Genomic DNA, 13311 nt, shown 5'->3' on the forward strand with positions numbered 1-13311 from the left:
CTATGGAATAGACAATTCTGGATTTGATGATGTGTAATGAGGCAGACTTGATTATGGAGTTTAAAGTGAAGGAACCACTAGAAAGCAGTGACGGTGGTATGATAGAGTTCATCCCGCAGTTTAAAAGAGGGAAGCTGAAATCTGATCTAACGGCATTACAATTGAGTAAAAGTAATTACAAAGGCCTGAGGGATGAGCTGGCCAGAGTTGGTTGGAAGGGGAGCCTAATGTGGAAGACAGTGGAGCAGCAATGGCAGAGATTTCTGGGGGTAATTCAGGAGGTACAGCAGAAATCCTTTCCAAGGAAGAAGAAACATACTAAATGGAAGATGTAGCAACTATGGTTGATAAGGGAAGTCAGGGAGAGTATAAGAGCAAAAGAAAAGGCATGAAATTAGTGGGAAGTCAGAGGATTGGGAAGCCTATAAAAAACAGCAAAAGACAGCCAAAAAAACAATAATGTCGGAGACGATGAAATGTAATGGTAAGCTAGCTAGTAATATAAAAGAAGATTGCAGAAGGTGTTTTTAGATATATAAAAGATAAGAGACACAAGAGTGGATATTGGATTCCTGGAAAATGAGAATGAAGAGGTAGTAATGGAGGAACAAAGGAGCAGCAGAGGAACTGAACAGGTACTTTGTATCAGTCTTCATGACGGAAGACACCAGTAGCATACCAGAATCTCAAGAGAGTCAGGGGACAGCGACAAGTGTAGTAGCCACTGCCTGTAGTAACCATCACTAAGGAGAAGGTGCTGGGAAAGCTGAAAGGTCTGACGGTGGATAAATCTACCAGACTGGATGGACTACAGCCCAGGGTTCTGAAGAACATAGCTGAGGAGATTGTGGAGGCATTGGTGGTGATCTTTCAGGAATCACCCTCTAAAGGATGCCAGAGTACTGGAAAATGGCTAATGTAAAATCCCTCCTTAAGAAGTGAGAGAAGCAGAAGATGAGAAATTAGCCTAACCCCAGTCGTCGATAAGATTTTAAGAGCCCATAACTGAGGATGAATTGCAGTTGGAAGTGCATAGCAAAATAGGGCTGAGTCAACATGGCTTTGTCAAGGGGAGGACATGTATTACAAATCTGTTAGAATTCTTTGAGGAGGTAATGAGCAAGTTAGACAAAAGAGAGCCAGTGGGCATCATCTGTTTGGATTTCCAGAAGGCTTTTGACAGGGTGATGCACAGGAAGCTGCTAAATAAGATAAGAGCCAATGGTGTTAGGGGCAAAGTGCAGGCATGCAGAGAAGATTTGCTGACTGGCAGAAGACAGAGATGTAGATAACGACAGCCGGCAGCTAGTGGAGTTCTGCAGGGGTCAGCTTTGGAACCACAACTGCTCACGTTGCATATTAACAAACTGGATAGAGGAACAGAGGGCATTGTTGCTCAGTTTACAGGTCGCACAAAGAATGGTGGTGGGGGGACAGGTAGTGTGAAAGCAGGGAGGCTGCAAAGGACTTAGAAAGACTAAGAGAGTGGGCAAATAAGTAGCAGATGTAATACTATGTGGGAAAGTGTGAGGTTGTGCACTTTAGTAGGAAGAAGTGAGGCATAGACTATTTTCTAAATGGGGAAACATTTCAGAAAGCTGAAGCACAAAAAGACTTTGGAGTCCTAGTTCAGATTCTCTTAAGGTTAACAAGCAGGTTCATTTGGCAGAACGGAAGACAAATGCAAAGTCAGCATTCATTTTGAGAACGCAAGAGCAGGGCTGTACTGCTGCGGCTGTATAAGGTTCTGGTCAGACAGCATTTGGAATATTGTGAGCAATTTTGGGCTTCGTCTCTAATGAAGGATGTGCTGGCATTGGGGGAGGGTGGGGTGTCCGGAGGATGTTCACAAGAATGATCCAGAAATGAAGGGCTTGTCATAGGAGGAACATTGAGAACTCTAGGTCTATGCTTGATGGAGTTTAGAAGGATGAAGGGGTAATCTTGTTGAAACTTACGGAATACTGAGAGACCTGGATAGATTGGATATGGACAAGATGTCCAATTTATTGAGTATCTTTAAGACAGTGATAGATAGGTTCTTGATTGGTAAAGGATCAAGGAGTACTCGGAGAAAGAACGAGAATGGGATTGAGATGCATCAGTCATAATCAAATGGGCCTCAATGGACTGAATGACCTAGTACTGATCCTACATTTTATGGTAATATGGTGGCAAACTTGCTTTAAAATATAGGTGTTAGTGAAGATTGATTGAGCAGTACATTGGAAACACAAGAAATGAATGGTGCAGCTGCAACGAACAATTAAATCTAATAATTAGCCAGTTTCTTCAACATACATGTTTTTAACTTGTTTCCTTTGCGTGGTTTAAATTTTTGTCTTGTATGATTTTTAACAGGTGAAATTGACTGTTGAAACCTTGCACCCTGACCCCGTAGGAACTGGTCTGTCTTTCACACCTCTTAATAAACCGATTCCCACTAATAACAATCTAGTGAAACTCTTGTGGGGTGAAGACACCACTGATTTCCAAATGGAAATTGACAACATTCCTCATGTTGCTATGTATCTAACTTTAAAGCTGGAATCAGAAAATTCAAAGGAAAAGGTATGTGTATAATCGTTATTTTGGTTAGATTTTTAAAAAATCTGGGGAACTGATTTTATTCAGTTGTTTCACTGTTTATAGGAAGTACACATTGGCTTAGTAAGGATATGTCTACCACAAATAGGCGTCAACTAAATATGAATGCATGATTGTATTGCAAGCATTGATATATTAATGGCCGCATTTGATCAATTCAAGTGTAGAAACAATGCTCAGTCATGTTTCTTTGCTATTTGAGTGACAGAGTAAAGTGTTTCTATGCATTTGTGAAATTGTATTCCACTGCTGGGTGAGTTTTTATTTGCTGGTTGCTGAAAACTAGTGGGAACACCTAACAGTATAGGAGCTTGATAACTCAGAATTTTCAATCAGAGATGAGGGCTGGGGTGTTCACCACTAACCTCACAGTAAGTGTTGCTGACAAATCTAGCGATCTCTTTGATTACAAAAAAATCACCTCCATCACTGCAAGTAATTAGTTTTGTTTCTAATTGGCCATTCCTAGTGTGGAGCTGGCAGTCCAAGCATTAAATTGCAAGTCCAATCACGTTAAAGGATTTTTATAGCCTCTCAGACAAAAAGTAAAAAGAGTAAAATAAAAGCACTAATTGGTTTACAAATCACAAATCAAAGGTAGTGTCGAACATGTGTTAAGGTAAAAGCTAAAATATTCTAGAAAAATAATTTTTAAAATGATTTGTCTATTTAAAACCTTCTAATTAATTGTTTGGTGACACTTATTAGTTGTAAGCTGAATTTTTTGAAGGCAACTTTTGTCCTTCACCAATATTTATGAATCGATTGTGATTGAAATGGCATTTCTAACAACAATGTTGTTGTAGGAAGGTTGAAATGGTCCCTTATTTCGGGGGTTTCTAACAATGTGGATGGTGCTGGAGTGGTAATCACACTGCAAGTAATGTTGGAGACCTAAGTGACCGACTGCAACTCCAGGATTCTTGTGTAATGTGCATGTGCTAACACCTTGGCATTGTCATTTTTTATAGAGGCAAATAATGGCCAAAGCTGACTGTATTTGTTTACAATCTACACCCTCCAAACAGAAGGCAGCCTTTGCACTGCTGATAGTAATATGACTTTTTCGTAACATCGGACACTTTTGCGGTACATCTCTGTCTTGGTTCATTTTATATTTGACGATTTAAAAAAGGCGGTACAGAGAAAACAGAGAATTATAGATCCATTAGCCTCACATCAGTAAAGGGAAAAATACTACAGTCCGTGACATATGATTTAATAGCAGAGCACTTGGAAAACCATGACAGAATCGGGCAGAGTCAGTATGGGATTTATGAAAGGGAAATCATGCTTGACAAATGTGCTGGAATATTTTGAGGATTAGAGATAATAGATATTAGGGTTGATTGGGGGAGCCCGTGAATATGGTTTATTTAGACTTTCAGGAAGTTTTTGGTAAGTCCCACATAAGGGATTAGCATGTAAAATTAAAGCACATGCAATTAGGAATAGTGTACTGAATAATCAGAGAACTAGCTAGCAAACAGAAAACAGAGTAGGAATGAACAGGTTCAAGTGGTGGGCGGTGATGAGTGGGGTATCACAGCTTGGGCCCCAGCTATTCACAATATATATTAATGATTTATATGAGAGAACCAAATGTTTGCAGATAACAAAGTTGGATGGGAGGGTGAGCTGTGCGGAGGTTGAAGAGATGTTTCAATGTGACTTGGACAACTTGAGTGAGTGGGGTAAATGCATGGCAGATGAAATATAATGTGGATAAATGTGAGGTTATCCACTTTGGTAGCAAAAACAGGAAGACCCATTATTATCTGAATGGCAATTGATCGTGAATGGGGGTGGTGTAATGAGAGTTGGGTGTCTTTGTACACCAGTTACTGAAAGTAAGCATGCAGTGAAGAAGGCTAGCGGTATGTTGGCCTTCATAACAAGAGGGTTTGAGTACAGGAGCAGAGATGATGTGCTGCAATTATAGAGGGATATATGAGACCATACCTAGAGTATTGTGTGCAATTCTGGTTCTGTTTTTGAGGAAAATGTTCTAACTATGGAGGAGAACAACAAAGATTTACGAGGCTGATTCCTGGAATAACAGGACTGATGTATGAGGAGAGACTGGATTGCTTACTATGTTCACTGGAATTCCAAATAAATGTGGGTGTTCTTATAGAAATGTATAAAAATCTAACAGGACTAGACAGGGTAAATCCAGGAAGGATGTTTCCGATGATCAGGGAATCCTGAAACAGGGGTCACAGCTTAAGGGTACAAGGTAGGTCATTTAAGACTGAGTTGAGGAGATATTTTTCTACTCAGATTGTTGAGCCTGTGATATTCTCTGCCAAAAAGTGTTTAAGGTGAAAAAAAATTGAATGTTTCCAGAAAGGACTTAGTTATAGTTACTGAGGCTAAAGGGATCAAAAGGTATAGGGAGAAAACAGGAACAGGGTACTGAATTGTATGATTTGTATGATTACAATGAAAATTTATACAAGTACAAGAAGAAGTTAGAGCCCTAAACTATTGTGTGTCTTTATTAACCTCTTAATTCATAAATGTGTTTTCTTAAAAGAAGATCGGTCAGTTATGGCTGCTGAAAGAAATTACATCTGAAAGAAACTTCAAACTGACTGGACTGTGATCTTTTGTGACTACAAAGACAGTGAGAGGCTGATGACCCATGCAGATTAGGTCTTGAACAACTGACTAGGTCTTGAACAACTGACACATTTTGTTTGTTTTCCCTTGGAGGAATATTGAAGAACAGGAGTTAAAAAGCCAATTTCAGCTCCACTGGAGTGATCTCAAGTCGTAGGACTTTCCCTTATTTAATTCCCTGTGTTGCAAGTTAAAGCTCTCTCTAGCTCAGAGTCCTGCAAGTTGGTCTAAAAAAAAATGAACCAGTAGAAAGGAATTTCCACCAGTCTATAAAATCCAGAATCTCAATAATCGTTTGATCAACTGCCAATGTCAACGCTACCAGTGCTACCCCATAATGGTCTCAACATCATCTTGTCTGCTCTTCATAAGTAGTTCAGAGCCTGACCCATATAACTTTTAACTTTTTGTACACGCCTCCAATTTCTAATTTGTGTATTTCATTAGTATTTCTGCTCGAGCTTAGTAGCTAATAGAGTGAGGTTATTTGTTAATTCAAGAAAGCCTGTTTAAATTGGCTTCTTTTAAAATACAAGTTCACTTGGATCTGGAAGGTGTCCACAAGTGAAAGCATCCTTTATAGATTAACTTTATTGCAACTGCCTGAAGTAATGGTTGAATAAAGAAAGAGAACCAGTTCATCCCTCTTCACCTGAAAACCTAACAGGATCAGGTATCCTGTCTGGAACTGTAATAAAGTGGGGAGCCTTGCACAGGCTCTGGTCTTAGCGATTATAAAATGTATAACATAGTCTTGCCAACAATGTTTTAGTGCAGCATAAAGATATAAATTGCCAGCGCTAGACAGAAGCTACATCTTGGTTCATGATCAACATCTTTTAACTCCTGGTGAACCTTGCAAATGCTGTGATGTGACATTTCACAGCTCGCTGTCAAGTCTTCAGTCTATCTCAGACCTCTGGACTAAAATGCCTTTGAGCACTTCTGCCCTGGGCTGCCCAACAAGTAGATCCAAAGGAACCAGGATAAAGGCCAGATGCTTTAGGTATGGACCTAACACTTGATCTGGAAATCCTATTTATGCAAAAAAAGGCACAAACCCTACTATCTGTGTCTGTGCCATTTTTCCTTACCTTTGCACAGAGAGTACCTTGTGGGTAACAGTCATGTATTCTATCCTCCTAATAACATTCAATGAACAGTGTTTGTCACAAAATTGAAGGACAAATTGTATTTATGATTTCCTAATTAGCCAGTTATTGTTGTGAATGAGTCATAAAAATTTAGTATCTAGAAAACATGGGTGCTTCTCCATTTGTACAAGAAGGGGAATTGAGAGGAGAGAATAAATCTAGTTGACACACTATTGGAACCTAGCTCAAAAGTGAAATTAATTAGAGACCTGAGAGCCAGTTTTTCATTTACCATTTAGTGCGAAGAAACCTAAAGTAGAAATAAAAATCAAAATGGGCTCAAGAGCCATACTTAGGAAACCTTTTAATAAATTTTTTGAATATTGCATTTTTATGTGGTAACTCTGTATGCATTCTGTGATGAAAAGCACAATAACCTCCTTGAGTGTAATGTTTGTACAAGTCTAAAGCCCTTCTTAGTTTTATCAGCATTCTAGAAGTACCATCATTTATCTGCCAAGGGACTGTTTAATAACTTAATCTGTGCCAAGGCACTGCTGTGTTTAAGCAAAGACTTCCAAAGACATTGTTCACTCTGTGCTGTAATGGAAATTGGAAGAAGGGGGAGGGGTGGTAGTAAGGTGAACTTCACAGGCTTGAAATAAGTCTCATGATTCTGCTTTGACTGCAGTACTTTCTTCTGGTTTTTCCACATTGAATTAAATGTTTTATATTTTGGGAAAGAAAGTCTTTGCTTCTGCACTTTTCCTTGTATGGTGAACTATGCAGGCTTTTTGTTTATTTAGGTCAAAATGACAAATGAAAGCTGGAGCTGAATAATTGATTTCTTATTTTGTTGCACATTGAAAAGAGCACAGCAAAAGGACAAGAGAGCATGACGGACCTTTGACACGTTTTGCCTTTAGTCCCTCTGGGAAAATACGGTTATTCCTGTGAATTGCCTTCCCTTTAAGAGCAGATACTAAAACCTTGTACTTTTTTTACAGCTGTGGGCTTTGTAATGATGAATACTGGTTTTTAAGTAATGAAAGTTAGGATTAAAAGAGATTCAGCGAGGAAGCTTTGAGTGCCAATTCAGCTTGTGGCTCTTTTCCACAGCGTTTAATATATTTATTTTATTGTTGTAAACTTTGAACTAATTTTTGCATCAACACTTTCTGCAACTCTCCCTCTCTTGGAGAAAGGGAGAGTTCTGGCAGGAAGGAAAGTAGTGATTCGCTATCCTTGAAATGTTTCTTTTCAAACCATCTTACAAGAATATTTCCTCTGTATTGAGACATGTGATTAATATCAGGCTTTGTATTTGGTTATTCTTTAATGCTTCAGTTGCAAAATACTTTATTGGACATTTTTGTTCAGTATAACAGTTTTAGGAATGAAGTTTTTGAAAACCTATTTTTAAAATGGAAAGTAAGAGTGGCCATTGAGAAACAAATGTAAACAATGTTGATGAAACTCAGCAGCTGTGGCAGTATCTGTTCAGTTCAGCTCTGAAGAAGTCATACTGAATACCAAATGCTAACTCTGCTTCTCTCTCCACAGATGCTGCCAGACCTCCTAATTTCTGCAACATTTTCTGAATTTATTTCAGATTTCCAGCAGCTGCAATGTTTTCCTTTTATTTGAGTGGTAGACAAGAGTCTTTTTACAATTAAGTTAGCTATTTGAAAGGCATTTTTTTTTTTGAAGGATTTATCAGTGTGTGTGATTATAAATCTGCATTGTACAGTATTTTCATCAACAGATTTAACATGCATTGCCGTAGAAACCCTTTTCAAGTAACAGCAATAATCCTCTTCCACATTAGAGCTGGATAAATAAGATGATTTCATAGAATTCTTCAGTAGTATAACCTCTGCAAATCAAATATTACAGATTTATCACTGCGTGCAGACCAAGTTCGATAGCTTTAATTTACTTACCTGAATTAACTATGGGGAAAAGTGTAGTGTATCATCTCTAACTGATTTGTAAAATGTTTGTTCTCAGCTGTTTGTTTACCTTGTTTGATTCAGGAATCTCTGTCATCATATCATTAACTTTTTTACCTTTTAATGATATCAACTTCTGTCCTCATTTCTGGACTAATGAAACAAGAAAAAATGCTGATTTCTTTTCCTGACACTGTAAGTCATCTCTTGTGTTTGTTGTCTTCACTGTTACACTGAAGAAAGCTAACTCTGAAATGTTTCAGTGTGACTTTCCTCTATAAAAAAAGACAACCGAAACCACAACTTTACACTGTTTACTCTGACTGGGTTTTAACAATGAGATGTTATGTCAATTGTCTTAAGAACACAGGAATTATTATGTTCTTTGGAATATTGGTTATTAGTGTCAATCCTCCTTCTTGCTCTCCTCAATCATGTTCTTAAGAAAGATATTTATTTTTAAGAACCAATGAACTAATCAGTGACTGAGACTATTGTAAATATTTGAGACATTACTGAAAGAGAAAGCTTAACATCATAGTTGGTGGTAATAGAAGTTGAGCATTGAACTCACAATTAGAATGCAGGTGGTTCTCAGTAAAGGTGCTGTTACATTCCATGTTTCTTTAAGTGGAAAGACTTTAAATGAAACATGGTTTCCCATTTTAAAAAAATGCAAAAGTTGAAAAACTCAGCTGAATTTTTCCATTTTTTTGGCTAAATGTTATTTCCAAGGTGTTTCATGGCGATTTTTCTCACGCACTATTCTGCTGCTCACCTTATTAATTATGCATCTGGGCTCAAGAAACCATTCTCATTCAGTCACATGTCAGTAGAGGTGGAGGTGCTCACTGTTGCCAGGACCCTCCAGCATTTATATCATGGGCACCATGTTTAAATCCAAGCTGCAGACTCCTTCAAGCCTGGTCAATTTACACTGTTAGGAAAGAATTGGCTCAGTAACTGAAATTAACTATTTTTCATTTGGTTAGTTCAGAAATGAGGACAGAAGTTGTTATGATTAAAAGATAAAAAGGTAATGATATAATAGCATAGTTTCCTGGATCAAACAAGATAAACTGTTGAGAGAAAACATTTTACTAATCAATTCTACTAGACGTTTCCTGGTAGTTCATTCAGGCAAGTAAATTAAAGCTTTTGAGCTTATGACAGCTCCCAAGTGTTAAATCTTTAATAATTGATAACACTTTAACACTGCTGAAGAATTTTATGAAATCATTTATTCAGCTCTAATGTGGAAGACGATTAACGCTGCTACTTGAGAGGATTTTTGTGGCATCCCATGTTAAATTAGTTGATGACGTTTGGAGGTTTGATGGGTGAGGAGGAGTAGGGCTGTCTTCTTTCCTATGGACTGGAAAAGAAGGCCAAGATACCAGACATGGCTAGCTTGCATCCCAGGGTAATGCATCCGGTCCCCACATTTCAGTTTTTCTCAGCATAGCATTAGGGGGAGGCGATGGCCTAGTGGTATTATCACTGGACTGTTAATCCAGAGACCTAGATAACATTCTGGGGACCCAGGCTCGAATCCCGCAATGGTAGATGGTGGAATTTAAATTCAATAAATATCTGGAATTAACAATCTAATGATGAAAGTGAATCCATTGTCGATATTTGGAAAAACCCATCTGGTTCACTAATGTCCTTTAGGGAACAAAACTGCCATCCTTACCTGGTCTGGCCTACATGTGACTCCAGACCCACAGCAATGTGGTTGACTCTTAACAGCCCTCTGGGCAATTAGGGATGGGCAATAAATACTGCTTGGTCAGCGATGCCCTCATCCCGTGAATGAATAAAGAATAAAGAAAGCATGTTCTGCTGCCTGATAATTCTCCTGATATTTTACCAACCAAACTCTCAGGACTGACTGTGCAACCCCACCCCACCCCCCCAACCCCACGTCCCCTGTCCGCTTTCAAACTGACCTGGGAGGATAACTTTGCCTGATCACCCCGAAGTGACTGACTGATCATATCAGCACAGGAGGTTGTCACAATGTCCTTGACTGAGTGTGGCAGTACCTGCTGACTGCCTATTCTCCCCTTACTAGATTAAGGACTATTCCTCTTAGACTTTCAGGCATAGCCATTTGGTTAAGCTCATGAAGTTTGTTTGCTGCTTTAGCTGTTAGCATGTGCTGTAGATGGGTCAGTAATGTATCATATTACCATACAGCAACATGACTACTCCATTGACAGTTCAGTACTGGCAACAATGATGAGCTGCCTGAGTTTCTGGCTGTACTGAGAAGCAAGTCAAGTTGCAGAGAACCTGTAAATTCTCAATGAAGCAGCAATGCATTAAAATAAACACCAAGTGAGGGAATGAATGCTAAGAAAGCAAGCTAACAGCTATGAGATGCATCCTTTACAGATGCATAAGATATTTGTGTGTCTCTTGGTGCGTGACTTGCAGGAAAATTGTAATGTAAGGTGTCAGTCAGCTTCAAAGCGCAGTAGTGAAGTGCTGAAGCGTATCATGTAATGACTTAAAAATTTAAAGGCAGAAAATCAACATTGAGGAAAAACTAGCACATGATATCAGATGGACAGCAAGATATTCTTTAAATAAGCAAGGAAGTGACTGTTAAGACCTTTTTTTATTTTTACAATTCCTTTCAAAATCTGGAGGCATGAAGTTTTCACAGTTCTGTTGGCCTAAACTTTCTCAGTTCTAACAACTTGAAGATTTCTATCTGAACTCTCCTGGTTTGGAGTTCAGACTGGAAGTCACTTCTGCTGAGGTCAATATTATCAAGAATTGCTCTCGTTGTTGTAGGGCTAAACTAAGCTCTGGTTCTATTGATTGCCAATTCTCCTGTTGCAAGGCATCTTTAAAAACCGTTTTGTTGCAAGTCAGATGGCTTTTCTTGAACTCTTTGCAGCCGTAGGCTCGCTGCTACCACTTTCTGGGTATTTCCAGTCCTTGTTTAAAGGGATCACAGCACCATCAGGAAGAAGGGACTTTAACATTTCTCACTGCTTCATTTGTTCTCTGACTGACTTAAAATGGTTCCTCACTCATGTGAAGAATAGCAGACCATCAGCAAAGTCAGTTTCTTTAAGTTGTGTACTGTACCTGTATAACGTTTTTCTGCAGAAATTTCAGTGCATTGCCTGTACTACAGGAGAAGCATCTCAAAGAGTCTTCAAATTGAAATTAAATTCGCCTTCAGATTTACAGTACCTGTACACCATATTGTCTGAACTGACCAAATAACACCAGTCAGTGAGCCTAACACTCATGAGAAATTGCAGCCTCATTTTGCATTAACCCAGAAGCACTTTACAGCCCATTTTTTTCTTGCACCATTTACTGGACTAATGTGCACACAAAATTGATGCTTTGCGATTTGCAAACATGGGAGTGCTTTAAAGTCCCTATAAACAGGTGAATGCAAATTTCAAAGTGAAATCTGAATCAAAAAATCCAGCAGCATTTAAAATGAAAAATAAAATGCTAATTTGGGGCGGCACGGTTGCTCAGTGGTTAGCACTGCTGCCTCACAGCACTAGGGACCCGGGTTCAATTCCACCCTCGGGCAACTCTCTGTGTGGAGTTTGCACGTTCTCCCTGTGTCTGTGTGGGTTTCCTCCGGATGCTCCAGTTTCCTCCCACAGTCCAAAGATGTGCAGGCTAGGTGGATTGGCCATGCTAAATTGTCTGTAGTGTTCAGGGTGTGTTGATTAGGTGGGTTATAGGGAGATGGGCCTGGGTGGGATGCTCTGAGGTTCGGTGTGGACTTGTTGGGCAGAAGGGCCTGGTTCAACACTGTAGGGATTCTATGATCTTCTAAATAGGTCAACTTTAAATGCAGAATACCTGAACTAAAATGTTACATGAAGCATGAACAAAACCCTGTATTTTGCCCATTTAGGTAAAGTACATAAAGAATCAGTGGCAGTTGTGTTGACCTCAAAGCTTCTCACAATGACTTTGGATCACTGTAGTATACTTTCACCTTTCCTGACCGTAGTTTCCATATCAATGTCTTGGTATTCATCAGCAGAGATGTCAGCAAATCGGCTACACAGTCAATCAGATTGTAGTACTCTCACATAAACCAGAAAGATAAAAACATTTAAAATCCTTCAGTTTCAATTCAAAATGCTCAGTCAACCAAATAAATCATTATAGAGGGATTACAGAAGGATCTCAAATAACGATAAAAAATATTTTAAAATTAATATTTTAAAATTGTGGGGTTTTTTTATCATTATAAAGAAATTTGACATTTCACAAACGTAAAGTTAGCTTTCAGGCTTGGGCTGTTGAGCAGTAATTATGAACTTGATATGTTGTTTAAAAAATAACCGTTACACGTTAAACAAGATGTAGTCTTTACATTAAACTTAACAGCATAAGAGTAGCAAGTCAATTGATTTCCTATGATTGCAGCTGAAGGGTGCCTCAACAACACAATCTTGGAGAAATTTGGAGTCACTGACCTCAGTTTCTCTATTACTGCACTATTCTGTGCTGTGTACACTCAGACACCAGAGGTAGGAGGAGAGGAAATAGCAACGTAGACAAGATACATAGTTGCTGCAGTAGGAGGCAGGGTTATCGTCGGGGTAGTTCAGCTGTCTAATAACATAGAGGCAGTATAGGGATTGAGAGTTAGTGGTGTGTAGAATTGGGCATCGTCAGCAAACATGGTGGAACCTAATGCTATGGCTTCCGATTAAGACATTGAGGGGTATCTGTATGCTGATATGCTTTGTGTGTGTTTTTAAAATATTTGCCTTTCTCAAGTTAAAAATATCTTTACGTCCATGTGAATTGTTTAGTTCTATGAGTGCCTCAAGTTTGGTAGAAATGTCAGCCAACCAAGATATGATTTTTACCTTTGCTACTGCAGCCATGTTTACATCTTGCTTTACTAAAACAGCTTGCAGCAAAAAAAAAGTTTAGAAATTTAGAGATAACAAGGTGTAGAGCTGGATGAACACAGCAGGCCAAGCAGCATCAGAGGAGCAGGAAGGCTGACATTTCAGGCCTGGACC

The 13311-nt window shown here is 38.9% G+C and overlaps 1 protein-coding gene across 3 annotated transcripts in view; it reads left to right on the plus strand.

The window, feature by feature from the left end:
* intu (inturned planar cell polarity protein) overlaps positions 1 to 13311 on the plus strand; it is a 120300-nt gene that overhangs the window by 56564 nt on the left and 50425 nt on the right. For all 3 annotated transcript variants that reach the window (XM_048602488.1, XM_048602489.1, XM_048602487.1), the window contains exon 4: positions 2362 to 2571. In XM_048602488.1, the coding sequence (XP_048458445.1) occupies positions 2362 to 2571 (210 nt within the window). The remainder of the gene's footprint in view (positions 1 to 2361; positions 2572 to 13311) is intronic.

The sequence above is a fragment of the Rhincodon typus genome, chromosome 1 (assembly GCF_021869965.1).
Source record: "Rhincodon typus isolate 14 chromosome 1, sRhiTyp1.1, whole genome shotgun sequence".
In the NCBI taxonomy this organism is placed as follows: domain Eukaryota; kingdom Metazoa; phylum Chordata; class Chondrichthyes; order Orectolobiformes; family Rhincodontidae; genus Rhincodon; species Rhincodon typus.